We start from the raw sequence: 25,716 nt of genomic DNA, 5'->3' as shown, positions 1-25,716 counted from the left end.
GATCCAGCCTGTCTCCACTATGATACTGTCAACTTCACCAGAGATCCAGCCTGTCTCCACTATGCTACTGTCAACTTCACCAGAGATCCAGCCTGACTCCACTATGCTAATGTCAACTTCCCCAGAGCCAGCCTGTCACCACTGTCTGTCAACTTCAGTAAAGACTCTGATGCTAGTAACCACCCAGACACTGACCCAACAGCTGTAGACACTTCATAATGTACTGCACCATTAAACACTCTGCTACATAGTCTACTACTGTAGACACTTCATAATGTACTGCACCATTAAACACTCTGCTACATAGTCTACTACTGTAGACACCTCATAATGTACTGCACCATTAAACACTCTGCTACATAGTCTACTACTGTAGACACCTCATAATGTACGGCACCATTAAACACTCTGCTACATAGTCTACTACTGTAGACACCTCATAATGTACTGCACCATTAAACACTCTGCTACATAGTCTACTACTGTAGACACCTCATAATGTACTGCACCATTAAACGCTCTGCTACATAGTCTACTACTGTAGACACCTCATAATGTACTGCACCATTAAACACTCTGCTACATAGTCTACTACTGTAGACACCTCATAATGTACTGCACCATTAAACACTCTGCTACATAGTCTACTACTGTAGACACCTCATAATGTACTGCACCATTAAACGCTCTGCTACATAGTCTACTACTGTAGACACCTCATAATGTACTGCACCAAACCTCTTGAGCATCTGATCCCGTTAGCGGGATCAAAATCCAGCGAAAAATCATATCGCCAATTAGCATTAAAAAAATATCATAATTTTTTACAAAAATAATTTTTTTTTTTTTTTTTTTTTTATAGATACACCTCTCCTGAATCGACCCACGTCGTCCGATTTCAAAAAGGTTTTACAGGAAAAGCAAATCATTAGATTATATTAGATGAGTCCTTCGTAAAAAGCAGCTTCATAGCCATTTTCCGACCAACCACTTCCATCACATATAATCAATAAACAGCTAAATGTAGCACTAACCTTTTACAAACTTCATCAGATGGCACCCCTAGGACATCATGTTATACAATGCATGCATTCTTTTGTTCAATAAAGGTCATATTTATATATAAAAACAGCATTTTACATCTCTGTCTGACGTTGACTACCTAATTTCCCCTCAAAAGCGTCCCGGTAAACAATGCTACGTTTCAATAAATTGCTATACTATAACGATTTTTTAAATGTATATTGTCAATCTAACATTTATAGATGAATATCTCTTGAGAACACCCGTCATACCAGATTTTAAATTAACTTTACTGGGTAATCACACTTTGCGATAAAAGGAGATGCGATACTCAGAAAATGAGCTAATATACAGTGCTCGGCGCCATCTTGGACGCAACAGTATGAACCATCTCATCTTCTATAATATTGTCAATAATCGCCTACCTTTAGTTGTCTTCATCAGAAAGCATCCCAGGTCCACAACAGATGTATTTTCGGTCAAAAAGTCCATACTTCACGTTCCATTAGCCTGATGTTGGTAGCGCGTCCTATGGCTCTCTCCAAGCGCAGCTCTGAAGTTCATAATGAAAGCAATCCTCGCGCATGTAGGTTCGTTCAAACATGTCAAACGTTGTATAAAATAAATCTTCAGGGCCTCTAACACCAAGAGAGCCAATAAGATTCGAGGGGGATGATGTCATGGCCTTTAAAACCGTTTCCAAAGGTGGGGGCAGACATGGCCGCCGGCGTCATAATGGTGATGGCCCATCCCCTGTGACCAATTTCAAACTCCTGTCATTCACTGAGTTTTGACTCTATAAGGCTCAAACCACTGTGAAAGGATTGGCGACATCTAGTGGAAGCAATAGGAAGTGCCAAAATATTCCTAAACCCCTGTGTTTTTCAATGGGATAGGTTTAAAGTCAATACAACACATCAGGTATCCACTTCCTGTCAGAAAATGTCTCAGGGTTTTGCCTGCCAAATGAGTTCTGTTATACTCACAGACACCATTCAAACAGTTTTAGAAACTTTAGAGTGTTTTCTATCCATATATAATAAGTATATGCATGCCCTATCTTCTGAGTTTGATTAGTAGGCCGTTGAAAATGGGAACGATTTTTTTTCAAAATGCGCTGTGGCGCCCCCTATCCTAGGGTATCCTCAAGAGGTTAAACACTCTGCTACATAGTCTACTACTGTAGACACCTCATAATGTACTGCACCATTAAACACTCTGCTACATAGTCTACTACTGTAGACACCTCATAATGTACTGCACCATTAAACACTCTGCTACATAGTCTACTACTGTAGACACCTCATAATGTACTGCACCATTAAACACACTGCTACAAAGGTTCCACTACAGCCATTACTATAAGTAGTCCTCTTCTCACCAGCCTCCACTGGTGCTGTCAGTAAACGCAGTACCTGTCTCATCAATATGTACCACTGTCATTAGAGTCACAGAGCTGAGATGGAGGGACAGGTGGAGGGAGAGCGCCCACCAGTGGCAGAATAACTCTGTTTCTCTCCTCTGTAGACAGCCTCCAGTGACAGAATAACTATTTTTCTCTCCTCTATAGACAGTCTCCAGTGACAGAATAACTCTGTTTCTCTCCTCTGTAGACAGCCTCCAGTGGCAGAATAACTCTGTTTCTCTCCTCTGTGGACTACCTCCAGTGACAGAATAACTGTTTCTCTCCTCTGTAGACAGCCTCCAGTGACAGAATAACTCTGGTTCTCTCCTCTATAGACAGCCTCCAGTGGTAGAATAACTCTGGTTCTCTCCTCTGTAGACAGCCTCCAGTGACAGAATAACTCTGGTTCTCTCCTCTGTAGACAGCCTCCAGTGGTAGAATAACTCTGTTTCTCTCCTCTGTAGACAGCCTCCAGTCTGCATGAAAGTGTATAGATGCGTTTCTGAAGAGTTGATCCATAGATGCCTCTCTCTCCGTCTTTTCTCTCACCTCTCCCTCTCTCTCTCTCTCTAGCTCTGTCAATTCATTTTTTTGTCCTCACTGATGTCTCTCTCAATCTCTCTTTCTCTCTCTGTCCCTCTCACCTTTCTTTCTCTCTCTCTCTTTCTCTCTCTGTCCCTCTCACCCTCTTTCTTTCTTTCTTTCTTTCTTTCTTTCTTTCTTTCTTTCTTTCTTTCTTTCTTTCTTTCTTTCTTTCTTTCTTTCTTTCTTTCTTTCTTTCTTTCTTTCTTTCTTTCTCTCTACTGTGGAACAAGGATGTGATTGGTTATGGAGGAAGAGGGAGGGGCTGTCAGAAATAACATGGTAGGAGGGTTTGAACTAGTAGAGAGAGAGAGAGAGAGAGAGAGAGAGAGAGATGCAGAAATAGAGAGAGATGCAGAAATAGGGAAGTACATAGTTGTAAGAGTGCAAAGTGTGAGTGAGAGTGAGAGGGAGGGGCAGAGAGAGAGAAAGTACATAAAGTACATTAAGTTCCTGTAAGTACAGAATGAACAGAGAGAGTTGTAGACACCTATAGACACCTGTACCAACCTGGAGAGAACACAACAAGATGAGGATCCTGCTGATAGTCATCCTCCTCTCCTTCATCACAGGTAATACGCTTGTTATAACTCTCTATAACAATGTAATAACATCCAGTTAGTTTTCTAATAAAGGCTGCTACTACAGATAAGGAAACACTATGGTGTGTGTGTGTGTGTGTGTGTGTGTGTGTGTGTGTGTGTGTGTGTGTGTGTGTGTGTGTGTGTGTGTGTGTGTGTGTGTGTGTGTGTGTGTGTGTGTGTGTGTGTGTGTGTGTGTGTGTGTGTGTGGTTAATGTGATGCCACTGGTGTAAGAATCCTAACCATAAGTACATTAGTATTACAAAACACTAAACCAAGAGGAATATAAAATATATTTTATATTGTCTGATTGACAGGTTGTTTGAGCTCCTTCAAAGTGACAGGATTCTCTGGAGGAACTGTCATCATCGACTGTCATTATTACACAGAAGAAAGAAGTCATGAGAAATATTTCTGCGTGGGGAAGTATAGCTGGAGATGTAAGGATATAATCAGAACTGGATTGAAGAACACCTGGGTACACAGAGGTAGATTCTCTCTGTATGACAACACTGGAGGAAACTACTTCAAGGTGATCATCAGACAACTGACCAGACAAGATGAAGGGACCTACTGGTGTGGAGTGGACAAACCTACTATACCTGACAGTTATACCAAGGTAGAGCTGGATGTGAAGGAGGGTGAGAGACTTTTACTTTAACTTTATGAAATGAATTTAGCTACATATGTTATTACATGATCAGTACCACTAGTCAATGGAGTCAGTCTATATTATTAGACTAAGGTTGTGATGTGTGTTTCTATTGACAGATGACTGATGTGAGAAGTCAGTCTATAGTATTAGACTAAGGTTGTGATGTGTGTTTCTATTGACAGATGACTGATGTGAGAAGTCAGTCTATATTATTAGACTAAGGTTGTGATGTGTGTTTCTATTGACAGATGACTGATGTGAGAAGTCAGTCTATAGTATTAGACTAAGGTTGTGATGTGTGTTTCTATTGACAGATGACTGCTGTAAGAAGTCAGTCACAGAGACGGCCTTTCTGGGAGGAGAAGCTACCATCAGATGTAACTATCCAGAGGTCTATAAGGACAGAATGAAGTATTTCTGCAAGGAAGACAGTGAATATAACTGTGAATACCAGATATCAGGCACACATAATGAAAAACTAGGAAGATATTCTCTTTCTAAGAGAAGAAGAGAGAGATTCTCCACAGTGACCATCAGTGACCTGACTGAAGATGATACTGGGACCTACTGGTGTGGAGTAGAAACCAGCAGGACAGAACAACTTTACATTACACTGATCACACAGGTGAAGCTGGATGTTATAGGTGAGTATAAACTTCTTCTTTCTCTTTATCATGTGATCCTAAACACACAAGTTACAGTCATATCGATAGTGTGAAACACATGAACCTAAACACAATGTACAGTAATTCCTATGTGACAAAAGTAGTTTAATTGAAATCGTAACGTCTGTGTGTTTGTAGTAGTGTGAAAAGACACTGGACCAGAACACTGTAACTTCCTCTGTAATAACTGTGTGTTTCTGTATCTGTCTCAGTATCACTAAACAGTCATGTGTTCAAGATATAAAACCACAAGTTTCAGTATTAATGTCATCATGAAACCTACAGTTGTCATCAGAGAGAGACAGATAGAGAGAGAAGATAGAGAGAGAGACACAGAGAGAGACACAGAGAGAGACACAGAGAGAGAGAGAGATAGATAGATAGATAGATAGATAGATAGATAGATAGATAGATAGATAGATAGATAGATAGATAGATAGATAGATAGATAGATAGATAGATAGATAGATAGATAGATAGATAGATAGATAGATAGATAGATAGATAGATAGATAGATAGATAGATAGATAGATAGATAGATAGATAGATAGATAGATAGATAGATAGATAGATAGATAGATAGATAGATAGATAGATAGATAGATAGATAGATAGATAGATAGATAGATAGATAGATAGATAGATAGATAGATAGATAGATAGATAGATAGATAGATAGATAGATAGATAGATAGATAGATAGATAGATAGATAGATAGATGCAGGGGGTGAAAGAGAGATAGAGAGAGATGGAGACACAGAGAGAGATATTGTGAGCTTTAGTAACCTACATGTACATATTACCTCAACACCCGTGCTCCTGCACATTGACTCTGTACCGGTACCACCTGTATATAGCCCCTCTATTGTTATTTTAATGAGGTCTTTCATTATTTGTTATTTTTATCTCTCACTTTTGTTTAGGTATTTTCTTAAAACGGCATTGTTGGTTAAGGGTTTGTAAGTAAGCATTTAAGGGTTTGTAAGTAAGCATTTCACGGTAAAGTCTACACTTGTTGTATTCAGCGCATGTGACAAATAGCATTTGATTTGATTAGATAAAGGAGAACTAACACACTTCAACAGGAACAAGAGGAACCTTCCTGTCTTTATATCAGTCTGTCTAGAGAGGAAAGTTACAACAACATGTATCATGCACTGTATCTATCTCTGTATATCACTCTCCTTCTATCTCTCTGTTTCTCTCCCTCCGTCCCTCCCTCCATATGACTCTCTACCTCCATCTCTCTCTCTTCATCTCCATCTCTCTCTCTCTCTCCCTCCTCATCTCTCCATCTCTCACTCTCCTCACCATACTTAAACAATTTTCCATATTGTCAATTGTTTTCAGTGGCACCCACCACCACTATCACGAAAACAAAAACTACAGCCCCACCCACAACCACCTTCCAGTCACTATCTTCACCATCATCATCTTCATCATCACCATCTTCATCATCACCAGCATCATCAGCACCAGCATCATCACTCAACAGATCTGGTAAATAAACTTTTACAAATTGAAGTGGTTAGCGGTAGACATTTCTGTATGTAGTGTTATGATATGAGGGTAGGTTAGTGGTAGACATGTCTGTATGTAGTGTTATGATATGAGTGTAGGTTAGTGGTAGACATGTCTGTATGTAGTGTTATGATATGAGGGTAGGTTAGTGTTAGACATGTCTGTATGTAGTGTGATGATATGAGGGTAGGTTAGTGTTATGATATGAGGGTAGGTTAGTGTTAGACATGTCTGTATGTAGTGTTATGATATGAGGGTAGGTTAGTGTTAGACATGTCTGTATGTAGTGTTATGATATGATGGTAGGTTAGTGGTAGACATGTCTGTATGTAGTGTTATGATATGAGGGTAGGTTAGTGTTATGATATGAGGGTAGGTTAGTGGTAGACATGACTGTATGTAGTGTTATGATATCAGGGTAGGTTAGTGGTAGACATGTCTGTATGTAGTGTTATGATATGAGGGTAGGTTAGTGTTATAATATGAGGGTAGGTTAGTGGTAGACATGTCTGTATGTAGTGTTATGATATGAGGGTAGGTTTGTGTTATGATATGAGGGTAGGTTAGTGTTATGATATGAGGGCAGGTTAGTGTTATGATATGAGGGTAGTTTAGTGTTATGATATGAGGGTAGGTTAGTGGTAGACATGTCTGTATGTAGTGTTATGATATGAGGATAGGTTAGTGTTATGATATGAGGGTAGGTTAGTGTTATGATATGAGGGCAGGTTAGTGTTATGATAATAGGGTAGGTTAGTGGTAGACATGTCTATGTAGTGTTATGATATGAGGGTAGGTTAGTGTTATGATATGAGGGTAGGTTAGTGGTAGACATGTCTGTATGTGGTGTTATGATATGAGGGTAAGTTAGTGTTATGATATGAGGGTAGGTTAGTGGTAGACATGTCTGTATGTAGTGTTTAGATATGAGGGTAGGTTAGTGTTATGATATGAAGGTAGGTTAGTGTTATGATATGAGGGTAGATTAGTGTTATGATATGAGGGTAGGTTAGTGTTATGATATGAGGGTAGGTTAGTGTTAGTCATGTCTGTAGGTAGTGTTATGATATGAGGGGTAGGTTAGTGTTATGATATGAGGGGTAGGCTAGTGGTAGACATGTCTGTATGTGGTGTTATGATATGAGGGTAGGTTAGTGTTATGATATGAGGGTAGGTTAGTGGTAGACATGTCTGTATGTAGTGTTATGATATGAGGGTAGGTTAGTGTTAGACATGTCTGTATGTAGTGTTATGATATGAGGGTAGGTTAGTGTTATGACATGAGGGTAGGTTAGTGGTAGACATGTCTGTATGTAGTGTTATGATATGAGGGTAGGTTAGTGTTAGACATGTCTGTATGTAGTGTTATGATATGAGGGTATGTTAGTGTTTTGACATGTCTGTATGTAGTGTTATGATATGAGGGTAGGTTAGTGTTAGACATGTCTGTATGTAGTGTTATGATATGAGGGTAGCTTAGTGTTATGATATGAGGGTAGGTTAGTGGTAGACATGTCTGTATGTAGTGTTATGATATGAGGTTAGGTTAGTGGTAGACATGTCTGTATGTAGTGTTATGACATGAGGGTAGATTAGTGTTATGAAATGAGGGTAGGTTAGTGGTAGACATGTCTGTATGTAGTGTTATGATATGAGTGGTAGGTTAGTGGTAGACATGTCTGTATGTAGTGTTATGATATGAGGGTAGGTTAGTGGTAGACATGTCTGTATGTAGTGTTATGATATGAGGGTAGGTTAGTGGTAGACATGTCTGTATGTAGTGTTATGATATGAGGGTAGGTTAGTGTTATGATATGAGGGTAGGTTAGTGCTAGACATGACTGTATGTAGTGTTATGATATCAGGGTAGGTTAGTGGTAGACATGTCTGTATGTAGTGTTATGATATGAGGGTAGGTTAGTGTTATAATATGAGGGTAGGTTAGTGGTAGACATGTCTGTATGTAGTGTTATGATATGAGGGTAGGTTTGTGTTATGATATGAGGGTAGGTTAGTGTTATGATATGAGGGCAGGTTAGTGTTATGATATGAGGGTAGTTTAGTGTTATGATATGAGGGTAGGTTAGTGGTAGACATGTCTGTATGTAGTGTTATGATATGAGGATAGGTTAGTGTTATGATATGAGGGTAGGTTAGTGTTATGATATGAGGGCAGGTTAGTGTTATGATAATAGGGTAGGTTAGTGGTAGACATGTCTATGTAGTGTTATGATATGAGGGTAGGTTAGTGTTATGATATGAGGGTAGGTTAGTGGTAGACATGTCTGTATGTGGTGTTATGATATGAGGGTAAGTTAGTGTTATGATATGAGGGTAGGTTAGTGGTAGACATGTCTGTATGTAGTGTTTAGATATGAGGGTAGGTTAGTGTTATGATATGAAGGTAGGTTAGTGTTATGATATGAGGGTAGATTAGTGTTATGATATGAGGGTAGGTTAGTGTTATGATATGAGGGTAGGTTAGTGTTAGTCATGTCTGTAGGTAGTGTTATGATATGAGGGGTAGGTTAGTGTTATGATATGAGGGGTAGGCTAGTGGTAGACATGTCTGTATGTGGTGTTATGATATGAGGGTAGGTTAGTGTTATGATATGAGGGTAGGTTAGTGGTAGACATGTCTGTATGTAGTGTTATGATTTGAGGGTAGGTTAGTGTTAGACATGTCTGTATGTAGTGTTATGATATGAGGGTAGGTTAGTGTTATGACATGAGGGTAGGTTAGTGGTAGACATGTCTGTATGTAGTGTTATGATATGAGGGTAGGTTAGTGTTAGACATGTCTGTATGTAGTGTTATGATATGAGGGTATGTTAGTGTTTTGACATGTCTGTATGTAGTGTTATGATATGAGGGTAGGTTAGTGTTAGACATGTCTGTATGTAGTGTTATGATATGAGGGTAGCTTAGTGTTATGATATGAGGGTAGGTTAGTGGTAGACATGTCTGTATGTAGTGTTATGATATGAGGTTAGGTTAGTGGTAGACATGTCTGTATGTAGTGTTATGACATGAGGGTAGATTAGTGTTATGAAATGAGGGTAGGTTAGTGGTAGACATGTCTGTATGTAGTGTTATGATATGAGGATAGGTTAGTGTTATGATATGAGGGTAGGTTAGTGTTATGATATGAGGGCAGGTTAGTGTTATGATAATAGGGTAGGTTAGTGGTAGACATGTCTATGTAGTGTTATGATATGAGGGTAGGTTAGTGTTATGATATGAGGGTAGGTTAGTGGTAGACATGTCTGTATGTGGTGTTATGATATGAGGGTAAGTTAGTGTTATGATATGAGGGTAGGTTAGTGGTAGACATGTCTGTATGTAGTGTTTAGATATGAGGGTAGGTTAGTGTTATGATATGAAGGTAGGTTAGTGTTATGATATGAGGGTAGATTAGTGTTATGATATGAGGGTAGGTTAGTGTTATGATATGAGGGTAGGTTAGTGTTAGTCATGTCTGTAGGTAGTGTTATGATATGAGGGGTAGGTTAGTGTTATGATATGAGGGGTAGGCTAGTGGTAGACATGTCTGTATGTGGTGTTATGATATGAGGGTAGGTTAGTGTTATGATATGAGGGTAGGTTAGTGGTAGACATGTCTGTATGTAGTGTTATGATATGAGGGTAGGTTAGTGTTAGACATGTCTGTATGTAGTGTTATGATATGAGGGTAGGTTAGTGTTATGACATGAGGGTAGGTTAGTGGTAGACATGTCTGTATGTAGTGTTATGATATGAGGGTAGGTTAGTGTTAGACATGTCTGTATGTAGTGTTATGATATGAGGGTATGTTAGTGTTTTGACATGTCTGTATGTAGTGTTATGATATGAGGGTAGGTTAGTGTTAGACATGTCTGTATGTAGTGTTATGATATGAGGGTAGCTTAGTGTTATGATATGAGGGTAGGTTAGTGGTAGACATGTCTGTATGTAGTGTTATGATATGAGGTTAGGTTAGTGGTAGACATGTCTGTATGTAGTGTTATGACATGAGGGTAGATTAGTGTTATGAAATGAGGGTAGGTTAGTGGTAGACATGTCTGTATGTAGTGTTATGATATGAGTGGTAGGTTAGTGGTAGACATGTCTGTATGTAGTGTTATGATATGAGGGTAGGTTAGTGGTAGACATGTCTGTATGTAGTGTTATGATATGAGGGTAGGTTAGTGGTAGACATGTCTGTATGTAGTGTTATGATATGAGGGTAGGTTAGTGTTATGATATGAGGGTAGGTTAGTGGTAGACATGACTGTATGTAGTGTTATGATATCAGGGTAGGTTAGTGGTAGACATGTCTGTATGTAGTGTTATGATATGAGGGTAGGTTAGTGTTATAATATGAGGGTAGGTTAGTGGTAGACATGTCTGTATGTAGTGTTATGATATGAGGGTAGGTTTGTGTTATGATATGAGGGTAGGTTAGTGTTATGATATGAGGGCAGGTTAGTGTTATGATATGAGGGTAGTTTAGTGTTATGATATGAGGGTAGGTTAGTGGTAGACATGTCTGTATGTAGTGTTATGATATGAGGATAGGTTAGTGTTATGATATGAGGGTAGGTTAGTGTTATGATATGAGGGCAGGTTAGTGTTATGATAATAGGGTAGGTTAGTGGTAGACATGTCTATGTAGTGTTATGATATGAGGGTAGGTTAGTGTTATGATATGAGGGTAGGTTAGTGGTAGACATGTCTGTATGTGGTGTTATGATATGAGGGTAAGTTAGTGTTATGATATGAGGGTAGGTTAGTGGTAGACATGTCTGTATGTAGTGTTTAGATATGAGGGTAGGTTAGTGTTATGATATGAAGGTAGGTTAGTGTTATGATATGAGGGTAGATTAGTGTTATGATATGAGGGTAGGTTAGTGTTATGATATGAGGGTAGGTTAGTGTTAGTCATGTCTGTAGGTAGTGTTATGATATGAGGGGTAGGTTAGTGTTATGATATGAGGGGTAGGCTAGTGGTAGACATGTCTGTATGTGGTGTTATGATATGAGGGTAGGTTAGTGTTATGATATGAGGGTAGGTTAGTGGTAGACATGTCTGTATGTAGTGTTATGATATGAGGGTAGGTTAGTGTTAGACATGTCTGTATGTAGTGTTATGATATGAGGGTAGGTTAGTGTTATGACATGAGGGTAGGTTAGTGGTAGACATGTCTGTATGTAGTGTTATGATATGAGGGTAGGTTAGTGTTAGACATGTCTGTATGTAGTGTTATGATATGAGGGTATGTTAGTGTTTTGACATGTCTGTATGTAGTGTTATGATATGAGGGTAGGTTAGTGTTAGACATGTCTGTATGTAGTGTTATGATATGAGGGTAGCTTAGTGTTATGATATGAGGGTAGGTTAGTGGTAGACATGTCTGTATGTAGTGTTATGATATGAGGTTAGGTTAGTGGTAGACATGTCTGTATGTAGTGTTATGACATGAGGGTAGATTAGTGTTATGAAATGAGGGTAGGTTAGTGGTAGACATGTCTGTATGTAGTGTTATGATATGAGTGGTAGGTTAGTGGTAGACATGTCTGTATGTAGTGTTATGATATGAGGGTAGGTTAGTGGTAGACATGTCTGTATGTAGTGTTATGATATGAGGGTAGGTTAGTGGTAGACATGTCTGTATGTAGTGTTAAGATATGAGGGTAGGTTAGTGTTATAATATGAGGGTAGGTTAGTGTAAAAGTAGGTTTGTCTAATTGGTTCCATAACTGTGTGTGTTCCAGGTACCTCAGTGGTCATCATATTGTCTGTTAGTCTGGTAGTGTTACTGCTGGTGATCAGCCTGATCATAGTCTACAGATGGAAATACAACAAGGTCACAGGTGGGAATATCTCTCTCTCTCTCTCTCTCTCTCTCTCTCTCTCTCTCTCTCTCTCTCTCTCTCTCTCTCTCTCTCTCTCTCTCTCTCTCTCATATATATATATATTAATGTTTGTTGTGTTTCACAGGATCTGTCTCTTCAACTCATAGAGTGAGTCCAGACACAGGGAACAGCAATGGGGTCAGTATATGTTCAAATCAAATTGTATTTGTCACATTCCCCTAGTACAACAGGTGGAGACCTTACAGTGAAATGTTTATTTTGCTTGATCATTTTTGTGATTGAGTGATATCATTGAGTGTGTGTTTTATTTGTTGAGTGTGTTTGTTAGTGTCATACTATTCTCTCCTCCCTCCTCTGCAGGATTGTCATGGTGATGGTGACTATGAGGAGATAAAGGAGCGCCCCCTACAGTCAGACTCCACCATCTACGCCACCGCCAACTTACCCACAAGCCACTCTGACTCTCCCCACTACGCCAGCGTCAACTTCCACAAGAACCCCAGCTGCCCCAATGAAGCCAGAGTCACCATCGCTAAAGAGGGCACTTCATCATGTGACTATGCTACTGTGAACTTTGGTCAAAGCCCCACCTACTCTACTGTCAATCATCCACACAGCTCCTCTGAGGCTCCTCCCATCTACTCCACTGTCAGCAAACCCAGAGACACTTGACTCACTGGCAACCAATCACAAGAGACATACATACACTGGCAACCAATCACAAGAGACACACACACACACACTTAAAAACCCAGGCCTTTTCTCAGTTAGATTTGCTCTACTTCTCGTCCTCTCTCCTCCATCTTCTCTCCTCCGTCCTCTCTCCTCCATCCTCTCTCCTTTCTCCTCCTTCCTCTCTCCTCCGTCCTTTTTAAAAATGGCAAAGGAGAGGACAGGCCGCAGGGAGAGTAAACTTGGACGAAAATGCACTTGTATAAAATTAAAAGCTCCTTTTCTACTCGCCCGTCAGGCAAATTACATTTCAAATGACCTTTACCTGATGGGTGGATCCAAAATAAATGTGTAAAGTGATAAAAACGTATTAAGCTAGCTGAGAAAATAAATGTGGTCATGTTTGCTCCTCTGACAATACAACAGCTGATTCAAAGGGGGGTGTCAGATATCAAAACTTTTATGTACCAGGATACTCTTGTCTTTATTCACCAAAATGAGGAAGGGAGGACCGTCTTCTCTTCAACCTACTAACACACTGACACCTTCCTCTGCCACTTATCAGTTTCGGATGAAAGAGGAAAGAGGGCGGTGGTGAGAGGACGGAGGAGAGAGAACAGAGGATAGAGGAGAGAGAATGGAGGAAGGAGTACAGAGGAAAGATGAGAGAGGACGGTGAAGTGAGAACGTAGGAGAGAGGACAGAGGAGAGAGAACAGAGGATAGAGGAGAGAGGATGGAGGAGAGAGGAAAAACGAGAGAGACCGGAGGAGAGAGGAAAGAAGTGAAAGGACAGAGGAGGGAGAACGGAGGAGAGAGGAAAGATGAGAGAAGACGGTGAAGTGAGAAAATAGGAGAGAGGATGGAGGAGAGAAGATGGAGGAAAGAGGACAGAGGAGAGAGAACAGAGGAGAGAGAACAGAGGAGAGAGGATAGAGGAGAGAGGATATAGGAGATAGGATGGAGGAGAGAGGAAAGAAGAGAGAGGACGGAGGAGAGAGGACGGAAGACTGACTTTTGCCCAAACGAGAAAAGGCCCCAGAGACACCTGAGTCACTGGCACACTGGCGACCACTTGATTAATAATTTAGGAGGCCGGCGGTGAATGCTAAAGGCCCTGCTCAAAACCGACAGCGAGTCTCTCTATAGGGGTGGTGTCTGATAATAAAATACAACAACACCTGATCATTGATGAAGAAACATTTGTAAAACCATCACATCAGAGACACATGGAACAGTGTCATGGAGCTGTCTGAGAAACAATTCTTCCTTTTCTGATCTGTCTGATCAGATTTCCTCATCTGTTGTGTTTTAGTTAGTGACGACATTCACCGTCAGTACTCAATAACCACGGCAACAAGCCCCCGCATCCAATAGATTATTATTATTGTTGTTGTTACTATTATTATGATAATTATTATAATTATTATTACTATTGTTATTAATATTTTTATTTGGATGATGATGATGGTGATTATGATTATGATGACGCTGATGATGGTGATGATGGTGATGATGATGGTGATGGTGATAATGATTATGATGATGATGATGGTGGTGATGATGGTGATGATGATGATGGTGACGATGGTGATAATGATGATGGTGATAATGATGATGGTGATGATGGTGATAATGATGATGATGATGGTGATGGTGATGATGGTGATAATGATGATGGTGATGATGGCGATAATGATGGTGATGATGGTGATGATGATGGTGATAATGATGATGATGATGATACTAATGATGATGATGGTGGGGACTGATGGTGATGATGGTGATAATGATGGTGATAATGATGATGGTGGTGATGATGACGGTGATGATGATGATGGTGATGATGACGATGGTGATGATGATGATGGTGGTGGTGGGGACTGATCAGTATCGTTACCCTGTACTAGTATAATGTGACATTTGGTGTAATATAAATCTGTTATCATTTATTGTGATGGTTTTATGATGTGATTGTGTCTGAATTGTGTCTCATATTGTTTAACCTTCACTAAATATAAAACACATCTGACTTCTCCAGACCGTTCCTCCTGACAACAAAGATCATCTATTATGGGCTGCAGGTAGCCCAGCAGTTAAGAGTGTTGGGCCAGTAACTGCAAGGTAGCTGGTTTGAATCCCTGAGCCGTCTAGGTGAAATAAGGCATTAAACCTAATTGGTCCTGTAAGTCTCTCTGGCTAAATGACGAACATGTATTATATTGACTAGATATTGGACTGTCTGCTCTAACAATGAGCACACACACTTCTGTGACAAGATCTGAAGAGTACACGTGCACACACACACACACACACACACACACACACACACCATCCTCTCTCTCTAGATTCTCCTCCTTCAGACTGCTCTCCTGGTGCAGGACAGAAAGAGTGCTGCTAAGTTTCATGTCTACTGATTTCAGTGGTGCTATAATTTAATAGTACTCTATTATTTGGTAGCGGGGACTATGTTGTCATGGTGATGATGGTGTAGATGTGAGTCTCTCAGAGGCCAAGAGGAAGTGATGCAACTACTTGACGTTTTGTGGAGAGCTGCTGCGGACACCATAGCCTCCGTTGCTATGGTTACTATGATCACTATCCAACTCAGTCTTTTCCTTTATCAGACCATTATTTCTCTCTCTGTCTGTCTGTCTGTCTGTCTGTCTGTCTGTCTGTCTGTCTGTCTGTCTGTCTGTCTGTCTGTCTGTCTGTCTGTCTGTCTGTCTGTCTGTCTGTCTGTCTGTCTGTCTGTCTGTCTGACCAAATAACCTATCTTACCTTATTGACTGATCTATCTACCGATCAAATGACCAAATGACAGTTGTATCTATCCATCTATGATATTTATAGTCTGGAAAGTATAGGGTTTGCAAAACATCTGGTAATTTCTGAAAAACCTGGGAATTGTAGCAAACTGACCAGCTTTGTTCAATCGTAATAAAGTCTCTCCTCCTGTCTGTGGTCTGATGGTATCTATGATATATACAGTACTCTGTAAAGTCTCTCCTCCTGTCTGTGGTCAGGTCTGATGGTATCTATGATATATACAGTACTCTGTAAAGTCTCTCCTCCTGTCAGTGATCAGGTCTGATGGAATCTATGATATATACAGTACTCTGTAAAGTCTCTCCTCCTGTCTGTGGTCAGGTCTGATGGTATCTATGATATATACAGTACTCTGTAAAGTCTCTCCTCCTGTCTGTGGTCAGGTCTGATGGTATATATGATATATACAGTACTCTGTAAAGTCTCTCCTCCTGTCTGTGGTTAGGTCTGATGGTGTGGACCAGTGCTGGTCTGGTAGTCATGGTGACAGTGTTAGGACTGGTCCTGCTCCTGTTCTACAGACAGAGGAGAGGAACCAGGAGAACACCACCACCACCAGTCTCCTCCAACACACAACCTGACCCTACTGGAGAGGTGAGAGATACCTGTGTGTGTGTGTGTGTGTGTGTGTGTGTGTGTGTGTGTGTGTGTGTGTGTGTGTGTGTGTGTGTGTGTCTGTATGTGTGTGTGTGTATGTGTGTGTGTGTCTGTGTGTGTGTTTGTGTGTGTGGTGTGCATTTGGTGTGTGTGTGTGTGTGTGTGTGTGTGTGTGTGTGTGTGTGTGTGTGTGTGTGTGTGTGTTTCACCTGTCCTTGTGCCTGTCTCCACCCCCTCCAGGTATTGCTCATCTTCCCTATTATTCCTTGTGTATTTATACCTGTGTTCTCTGTCTGTTTGTCGCCAGTTCGACTTGTTCGTTCAAGCTTACCAGCGTTTTTCCTGTCAGCTCCTATCGTTTCCCAGTCTCTCTTTCCTCATCCTCCTGGTTTTTGACCTTTGCCTGTCCTGACCCTTTACCCGCCCGCCTGACCTCTCTGCCTGACCCTGAGCCTGCCTGCCGTCCTGTACCTTTGCCTTACCCTGGATTTTTGACCCCTGCCTGCCTTGATATGTCTTTCCCTGCCCGTGTTGCTACGATAAACATTGTTACTTCAACAGTCTGCATCTGGGTCTTACCTTGATCTCTGATAGTATGTCTGTGTGTGTGTGTGTGTGTGTGTGTGTGTGTGTGTGTGTGTGGTGCATGTGTGTGTGTGTGTGTGTGTGTGTCCATAACAACTTGTAGTGTAGAGGTGATAGACAGGGGGGTGGTAAACTAGACATCTCATTCTTCATGACATTCATGACATTTTTTGGTTTGTACCTTGGCTCACATTGGCTGTGGGCCTCCACTCTTTTCCATATTGACCATGTATGTAGTAATTGTCATTGGTTCTCTATGCAGGTTGACTGTGTGTATGATGAGATCAGAGAGGCAGACAGACAGACAGACAGACACACTCCCTGTGGTCATCTCTTCAGTCAACTCTACTGTAAACTCACCTACCAACTCTACAACCTACCCTGCTGGCCAAGCCTCTACAACCTACCCTGCTGGCTCTGCCACAGGTATTCCACAGATTCATGTGTAACTGCATATGTGGAGTGTGTTTGAAACTGGGCGCTGCCAAATAAGTGGGAAGAGCAACATAAATGGGTCTATGGAAACCTAACAGCTAATTGGGCTGTTTGGTGGCCACTCAATATCTATTTGTATGGCTGCTTGCTGCTTCCTTGTAGCATTTTAGCTAACCCTAACTCTTTTCCTAACCTTAACCTGATTTTCCTAACCTGCCACGTTAGTTATCCTGAATGGCAATGAACATTTTCCTAACCTGCTAATTTATTTCTACAGTTCCCTGTAGCTCAGTTGGTAGAGCATGGTGTTTGCAACGCCAGGGTTGTGGGTTCGATTCCCACGGGGAGCCAGTACGAAAAAATGAAATGTATGCATTCACTACTGTAAGTCGCTCTGGATAAGAGCGTCTGCTAAATGACTATTTTTAATATCTTTTTTTACTAACCTCCCATGTTAATTATCCTAACCTGCCATGTTATTCTATTGTGGACTTCCCAAAGATATATAAATCCAAGCTATTCTCCTGCAGATCACCCAGCTTCTCTCATCTTCTCCAATGTGGATCTACTCAAAGATTCTAGAGTTTCTTCAAGCCCTCCAACAGCCAGTGGAACCCAGGATGATTCCATCTATTCTACAGCCCAGCTACCCAAAGATACTGTAGAATCTACAAGATACCCTGCTGTACACCTCTCTAAAGACACTCCAGAAGATGCCATCTACTCTACAGCCCAGCTACCCAAAATAATGTAGTACTATAGGATCTATACAAGGGATGCGTCCCAAGTGGCACCCTATTACCTATCCCCCATATGGACCCTGGTCAAAGGCAGTGCTCTATAGAGAACAAGGTGCCATCTCGGATGAAGGGAAGCTCCCTGTAGAGAGATGAAGGGTTGTCACCACAGAGCCGCCATCTTGGACATGCATGAGAAAACCCAATCCCATTCATGTTTCAAATCCTCCTTGACATATTGTATTAAAACAGCTTATGTGATTTTATTGAATATAATGTATGGAAAATATGAACATCTGGGATTAAAATAAATTGTATCTCCAGATTTTGTGAAAGCTTTTGCAAATATTTTTGCAAATATTTGTGTAAATATGAACTATGTGTTTGTCATAGCATATTGGCTTCATTTTGTCTGTTATAATAATGAAGACAGTAATGCCATAATACTCAGTTTGTCACATCCTGACCATAGAAAGTTGTCATTTTCTAGGGTAGAGTAGGTCAGGGCGTGACGGGGGTGTTTTTCTATGTTTTCTATTTCTATGTTCATATTCTAGTTTTGTTTTTCTATGTTGGTTTTGTTTGGGATGATCCTCGTTGTCTCTAATTGGAGATCATACTTAAGCAGGTTTTTTTCCACCTGGGTTGGTGGGAGATTGTTTCTGAGTTAGTGTATCTTTCTACTCTGCGTCACGGTTTGTTGTTTTTTGTTCGTTCAGTTTATTGGGTATGTATTGCAAAGTTTCACAGTGTAAATAAAATGTGGAACGACACACACGCTGCAACTTGGTCTACTCCTTTTTACAAACGTGACAGAAACTCCCACCACCAAAGGACCAAGCAGAGTACCCAGGAGGAGCAGGGATCCTGGGCCCGGGAGAGGAAAGAATGGAGGATGTCCTGGACCTGGGAGGAGGTAATGGCAGGGGACAAGACCCTGCAATGGAAGCAGGTGGAGACAGCGAGGGAGGAACGGCAGCGTTACGAGGAACTAGCACGGCAATGACGGAAGCACGAGAGGCACCCCCCAAAAAAATGGTGTGGGGGGGGGCGCACGGGGAGATTGGCAGAGTCAGGGTGGAGACCTGAGCCAACTCCCGTGCTTTCCGTGGGGAGCGAGTGAAGGAGCAAGCCCCGTGTTATGTGGTGATGCGCACTGTGTCGCCAGTGCGCATTTACACCCCGGTGCGATCTGTGCCTGCGCCATGCATTTGCCGAGCTAGTTGAGCATTCAGCCAGGAAGGGTGGTGCCAGTTCAGCGCTCCTGGTCTCTAGTTCGCCTTCTCGGTCCAGGATATCCTGCGCCGGCGCTGCGCACTGTGTCGCCAGTGCGTATTCACAGCCCAGTTCGTCCTGTGCCAGCTCCCCGCGTTTGCCGGGCGAAAGTAAGCATCCAGCCAGGACGGGTTGTGCCAGCTATACGCTCGAGACCTCCAGTGCGCCACCACGGTCCAGTATATCCTGTGTCTGTCCCACATACCTGGCCTCCAGTGAGTCTATCCAGCCTGGTACATCCTGTTCCTGCTCCCCGCACTCGCCCTGAGGTGCGTGTTACCAGTCTGGCACCACCTGTGCCAGCCCCACGCATCAGGTCTCCAGAGCCTCCGGCGACAGTTCCTAGTCCGGAGCCTCCGGCGACAGTTCCCAGTCCGGAGCCTCCGGCGACAGTTCCCAGTCCCGAGCTTCCGGCGACAGTTCCCAGTCCGAAGCTCCTGAGCCGGCCTGCAGCCCGGAGTCTCCAGCGGCAGCCTGCAGTCCAGAACCACCAGCGGGGGGGGGGCGGGGTTGTGGTTTTTGCGGTCGGAGTCCGCACCTTTGGGGGGGGTACTGTCACATCCTAACCATAGAAAGATGTCATTTTCTAGGCTCACGACCACTATCTCCATCTCCCTGACATGTGTATATGTATGTAAGTTATTTTTGTAGATTACAATTTTAATGGTTTGGCATTATAATAAGTAGTGTGAAAATATATTTAGAAATGTTCATGGATAACAGCAGTGGAGAGGAAGTAGAGGAGGAAGACTGGATAGGAAGAAGAGTGAAGTAGACAGAGGAGGAAAGGTGAAGATATGGTTACAGAGCCTGCCAGTTTATTATTCCAAACAATGTTTTTGAGATAAAATACAAAAATGAGGCAAGCAATGGGAATCTGTTGACCAATGTATTTTATCTAATAGTATAATATTTATTAATACAGATTGGAGAGGAAGGAGAAGGAAAAATTAAGGGAGTAAAAAGAGTGAAGCAAGGAGAGTGTAGAAGAGTGAGGTGGAAAGGTGAAGAGAAGGAACATGAGTGAAGAAAAGAGGAGGAGAAAGATTGGAGGAGAAGAAAAAGTTAAGAGAATAAGAAGGCTGACACAAGGAGAGCAGACAGAGGAGATACAATGACTCTTTCCAAGAAACGGAAATGCACTTTTTATGAAAAACATGATGAGAGAATTTCCATTAATAGAATTGTTCACTGCACCCTTTGTAATTCCTCTCTTCCATTTGGCAGCCGGAGAAGAACGGCAGTGGTAGAACATCAGCAGACGAAAAAGCATAAAGCCTCTCTGATTGCCCGTGTTGGTATGCACTCTGTCACCACATTCTTCAAGAAGGTAGAGCCTTGCCATGAAGAATATGGTTTAGCTGTGCAGGAGGGTGTCTTTGCATACCACACTATGAGACACAATTATAGTTACAGATCTATGGACTGCACAGCACAACTGACACGGAAGCTTTATTAGCCAAAGTTTATATATGCTAGGACAAAATGTGACGCCATATTGAGTAACGTGTTAGCAACATGGGCAACTACTTTGGTAACACAGGACCTAGACCAGGTTGAATTTGTGTCCCTGTCCATTGATGCGTCCAATCATGGACATGTAAAGCTGCTGCCAATAGTAGTCAGATATGTAAGATATATGATGGCAGCACATCTGTAGAAACAAATCTGCTTGATTTTTGTTGAATTGAATGGAGAAACAGCAGAGGAAATTGCAGCTGAGGTCTTGGTGGTCATCCAAAAATGTAACCTGGAAAACTTTCTCTGCCGACAACAAATACCAACTTTGGAGGACTGAATAGGCTGGGGAGGGTCAATGTCCATGCCAAAGTTAAAAATGTTCTGCAGCGGGAGGTGATTGGCTTAGGTTGTCCTGCCCACATCATTCATAACATGGCCAGAACAGCTTTGGATATGATGTTGAGTACCTGCTCACAAAGATATTTGGATATGTACATATTTTCACTGTCAGAGTAGAAAGACTGAAGGGCTTTTATGAGTTTGTTGGCCAGGAGTACCATAACATTTTAGGACACGGCAATGTTCGCTGGCTGTCCATGCTCCCTGCTCTAGAAAGAGTGCTGAAAATGTATGTGCCATTGAAATCCTTTTTTATTTCTGAATACAAATGCCCTGTTGTCCTGTGAACAATGTTCGAAGATCCACTGACTGAACTTTGGCTGGCCTTTGTCCATGGAAACTTGATCGTAATTCAGTGACACAATCAAGAAGCTTGGAGGCCAGGACCACTGTGCTGTGGAGTCCGCTGCAATTCTGAGAAACGTTGAGGCAAAATTGACTGCAAGACGTGATGACAACTTCATTCAAGTTTTGGTCAGAGGACTTTTGAGAGAGCTAGAGGAAAATGGAGCCATGTCTAAAGAGAGCATTCTCAAAACATCCCAATCCTTCTTCACTATGGCTGTGAACTACTTTCAAGTATGGGGAAAGCACACAGATAATCTAAAAGATTTACATTGTCTCCTTTTAACAAGGTAACCTCTGTGTGAAGAGATCCAGAAGGCAGCAGGCACACTGCAGGAAAAATGCCCCAATGTGACCATCAATGAGGATGCATTGTGTGACGAGGTCACTGGCTTGCAAGAGTTCCTAAAGGGGGATCGCTTGAAGAATGGAAAACATCTGAGACAACACTTAGTCAGAGATGGAGCACGGTGGTTACCCACTTCAAAGAGAATGACATCCCACACACTAACCTGGCTAGATCAGCGTCTGTTGTCATATGCTTACCTGGAAGTAATGCACCAGTCAAGAGAATGTTCTCCCAAATGAATGATCTATGGACAGCAGCAAGAAATAGGTTCACTGTTCCTATCATCAAGGCCATGCTTATTGTGAAGACAAACTTCAATCTCCCCTGCCAGGAGTTCATGAAGAAGCTGGCCAAAGACAGAGCAATCCTGAAGAAGATACATTCTTCTGAGAAATATACAGATTAGGTTGGTATAAGTATATTATGTAGTTACCAATCACATCACTGTCTTATTTCTTTATTATGTTGTTAAGTATTTCACGTATACTGTTGTCTGTTTTTTCAATTTTGTTCTCTTCTGCTCTTATTCTACCAGGACCACTGAATGGCTGTTCAGATCGGACAGTTCTGTCTTGTCTGTAGTGTTTCTGTAATATAGTTGTTTTCTCTATCACATTGTGCCTGTTAGACTAAATACATGAAACCGGATTTGTCCCCCTTTTTTATTTCATAGATATAACATTGGATATTTTAATTATATATTGACCACCGAACTGGAAATGTCCCTGGTTTTCATTTCAGAAATCTAGTCACCTGTAACGGCTGTCGTGAGAGAGAGAGAGCAGACCAAGGCGCAGCGGAGTTAGTGTTCATCATGATTTTAATTTAATAAAGAACACTACACAGAACAAAACGAGAAAACTGACAGCCAAACAGTCCTGTCAGGTGCAAAACACTAACAGAAACAATTACCCACAAAACCCAAAGGAAAAACATGCTCCTTATGTGTGACTCCCAATCAGCAACAAGAAACTTCAGCTGTGCCTGATTGGGAGCCACACACGGCCCAAAACAAAGAAATACAAAAACATAGAAAAAGGAACATAGAACGCCCACCCAATGTAACACCCTGGCCTAACCAAAATAAAGAACAAAAACCCCTCTTTATGGCCAGGGCGTTACATCACCTTAATATACTCATTAAGTATGTCATATACAGTATGTTAGTATGGATATTCAAAGACATTTTAGCTAATCCCATGTGAATTAATTATAATGTCAATACTAGCCACACTGGTTTGCTAGCTTGAAGGAAGTATTTCGTTTTGTGTTTATTGTGTCAGTGCACTTAGCTACATTGCCTTCAGAAAGTAGCCATACCCCTTGACTTAATCCACATTTTGTTGTGTTACAATCTGATTTCAAAATTGCTTGAATAACAAAAGCTCCCCCATCTACACACAATACCCCATAATAACAAAGTGAAAACATGTTTTTCGATTTTTTTTCAAATTATATTTTTTTCTATTTGACATTTGATGACTTTTCCTAGAGTGACCCAAACATTAGAAAAAGTGAAACATCGTCTTTGTTCATATTTCGATGAAAGCTGTACACCACCAGGGTACAAAGACTGTCTTAGGGTCATTTTTGACCTGGCAGTTAGAAAATAATTTACACACCACAAAAACCACAAAGACACACACACACACACACAATGAGACATTGAGATTAAGTGTGCTATTGATTGAACTCAGCCAGCAGCTTCTGAAGAGGAAGATCACCATGGTTGGCACAGTTAGAAAGAACAAGCCTGAGCTCCCCCCTGCACTCCTCGCAACAAGGGGGAGAGGCCTTCTCATCAAAGTTTGCCTTCACCCCACCACCACTCTAGTTTCTTACCTCCCAAAGAGGAACAAGAATGTGGTCCTCCTGAGCACACTGCACAAAACGGCTGAGATCAGTGATCGTGAGGACAGGAAGCCAGCCATCATCCTGGACTACAACAACAACAAAAGAGGTGTGGACAACCTGGACAAGGTGATTGGAGTTTACAGCTGCAGAAGGATGACTGCCCGCTTGCCCCTGGTCATATTCCATAACATCATTGATGTGTCATGTCGTGTCTTTGGGGCACCATTAAACTGAAGACATGTTTATCAAATAACTCCCTGTAATTATTATTACGCGATTCAACTGATTAATCGTTTAACTGTAATTAACTAGGAGATCGGTGCACCAAGGAAAATATTCAGATTACAAAGTTATAATTTTCCTAATCTAACTTTCCTATATTATAACATTATATATTATAGTATAGGCCGATTATCTTCTGGTTTAAATGGTGTATTTTACCTCGCGTCCAGTCTCATTCCAAACGTCGTAAATTGTTGTATCTGCACGAATCCAGCCTTTACTAAAGTCATCCATACATCAATTGTCTTAAAATCATGTATTTACTAAACTAAGTAATTCACAGAAAGCATACAAACAGTAATTATCGTCACAAGGAATTGGTAGAGTAATGTGCCCTAGTGGGCTAAAAAGGCATGGCGGCCTGTTAAACAAAGGGTCATAAAGGGCAGCTGAGGAGGCACACAGAGTTCATTAATATTAACAATTGATAAGCTAAACCTTTGGACATGAACGCTCACTCATTCGGGAACAATTGCAATCAATATATATTTACGCTCAGTGTGTCGTCGGGATCCTTGTTGGAGAGTTTTTGTCCTGTTGGAGAGTTTTTGTCCCGTTCTCTCTCTCTCGGTTAGAATGGATCTTTCAAAGCAACATTCATTAATGTCGTTATAGAATGGATGTTTCGTTGGTCTTCGCGTTCAATGATATAATTTACTTAGCTGTAGACTAATAATTAATATCAAAGACTTGTTCTTATTCTGTCGGTCTCGATAGTCTAAAAGTTTAACCACGTGGTATAGGTAACTTTCAGTAGAGGAATTGGGTGGTCAAACCTTGGCTCTCTCTTCTGAGGTAAGCTGGTCCCAAGAAAGTAAATCAGGGTGGGGTTTTATACTTGAAAATAGAACAGGCTTGTCACATGACGCCTGGTCCTGTCTGTGTCCCTGGGGCGTGCCGATGACTGATTTAATCTTTGAACATAAATACATTCTATCACATTAACATCAGTACATAGCATCTCAATGTATTACAAATAGCTTTATCCTTATTAATACATTTTATACAACCATTTAGATGCAAGTCCCATAGCTGAGGCTATTATATAAACAGTATTATGGTAATATGGCTATATTGTCTCTTCTGAGTATCACAAAATTGTACCAAGCGGACCAGTTCGTAGATGGATTCTTCACCAATCTTTTATACCTTCTCCAGAACATAAATGTCGTTCGGTTCCTCAATTCTGTGAGTTGGAAGAATTTCCTGTGTCTCTCTATGAAACCCCGCTGTGTCTCAACTGGGCCATGTAGTAGGAGATTCTCCTCTAGAATTTTACGACCGCCTTGACAGGGCCTGGGTAGGGAGAGGTAGGTAGGGGGATGGTGAAAGGGGGAGGGGGGCAACGTCATGACAGTCCTCATACAATGCCTTCGTGAAATGGAACAAGATCAACCCTACCTGGATCCCTGATAAGCTGAACAAGATGAGGGTGTTCATTAAAAAAAAAGGGACTGAATATTTGTCCAAAATATAATAATTTCCTGATCTTTTTCATAGATATAGGAAAAAACACTTCAAAACAAACTTCCTTTAGATTTTTTTTACTATCTGTGTGTCTAACTCTTAACGTCCCTAAAACTAAGACTATCCCTAACCCTTAACC

General features: G+C 41.3%; 1 protein-coding gene across 1 annotated transcript; it reads left to right on the top strand.

Moving 5' to 3' along the window:
* The first annotated feature begins 3,360 nt into the window (after positions 1–3,360).
* On the top strand, positions 3,361–14,182 carry LOC106606801 (CMRF35-like molecule 8). Its single transcript, XM_045709653.1, has 7 exons — positions 3,361–3,582; positions 3,910–4,233; positions 4,562–4,891; positions 6,265–6,414; positions 12,190–12,288; positions 12,416–12,468; positions 12,652–14,182. Exons 1-7 carry the CDS (start codon positions 3,540–3,542, stop codon positions 12,961–12,963), a joined length of 1,311 nt encoding a protein of 436 aa, XP_045565609.1. The 5' UTR covers positions 3,361–3,539; the 3' UTR covers positions 12,964–14,182.
* The last annotated feature ends 11,534 nt before the right edge of the window (positions 14,183–25,716 follow it).

The sequence above is a fragment of the Salmo salar genome, chromosome ssa02, assembly GCF_905237065.1.
Source record: "Salmo salar chromosome ssa02, Ssal_v3.1, whole genome shotgun sequence".
Lineage (NCBI taxonomy): Eukaryota > Metazoa > Chordata > Actinopteri > Salmoniformes > Salmonidae > Salmo > Salmo salar.
This window is presented reverse-complemented; position numbering and strand designations above follow the sequence as displayed.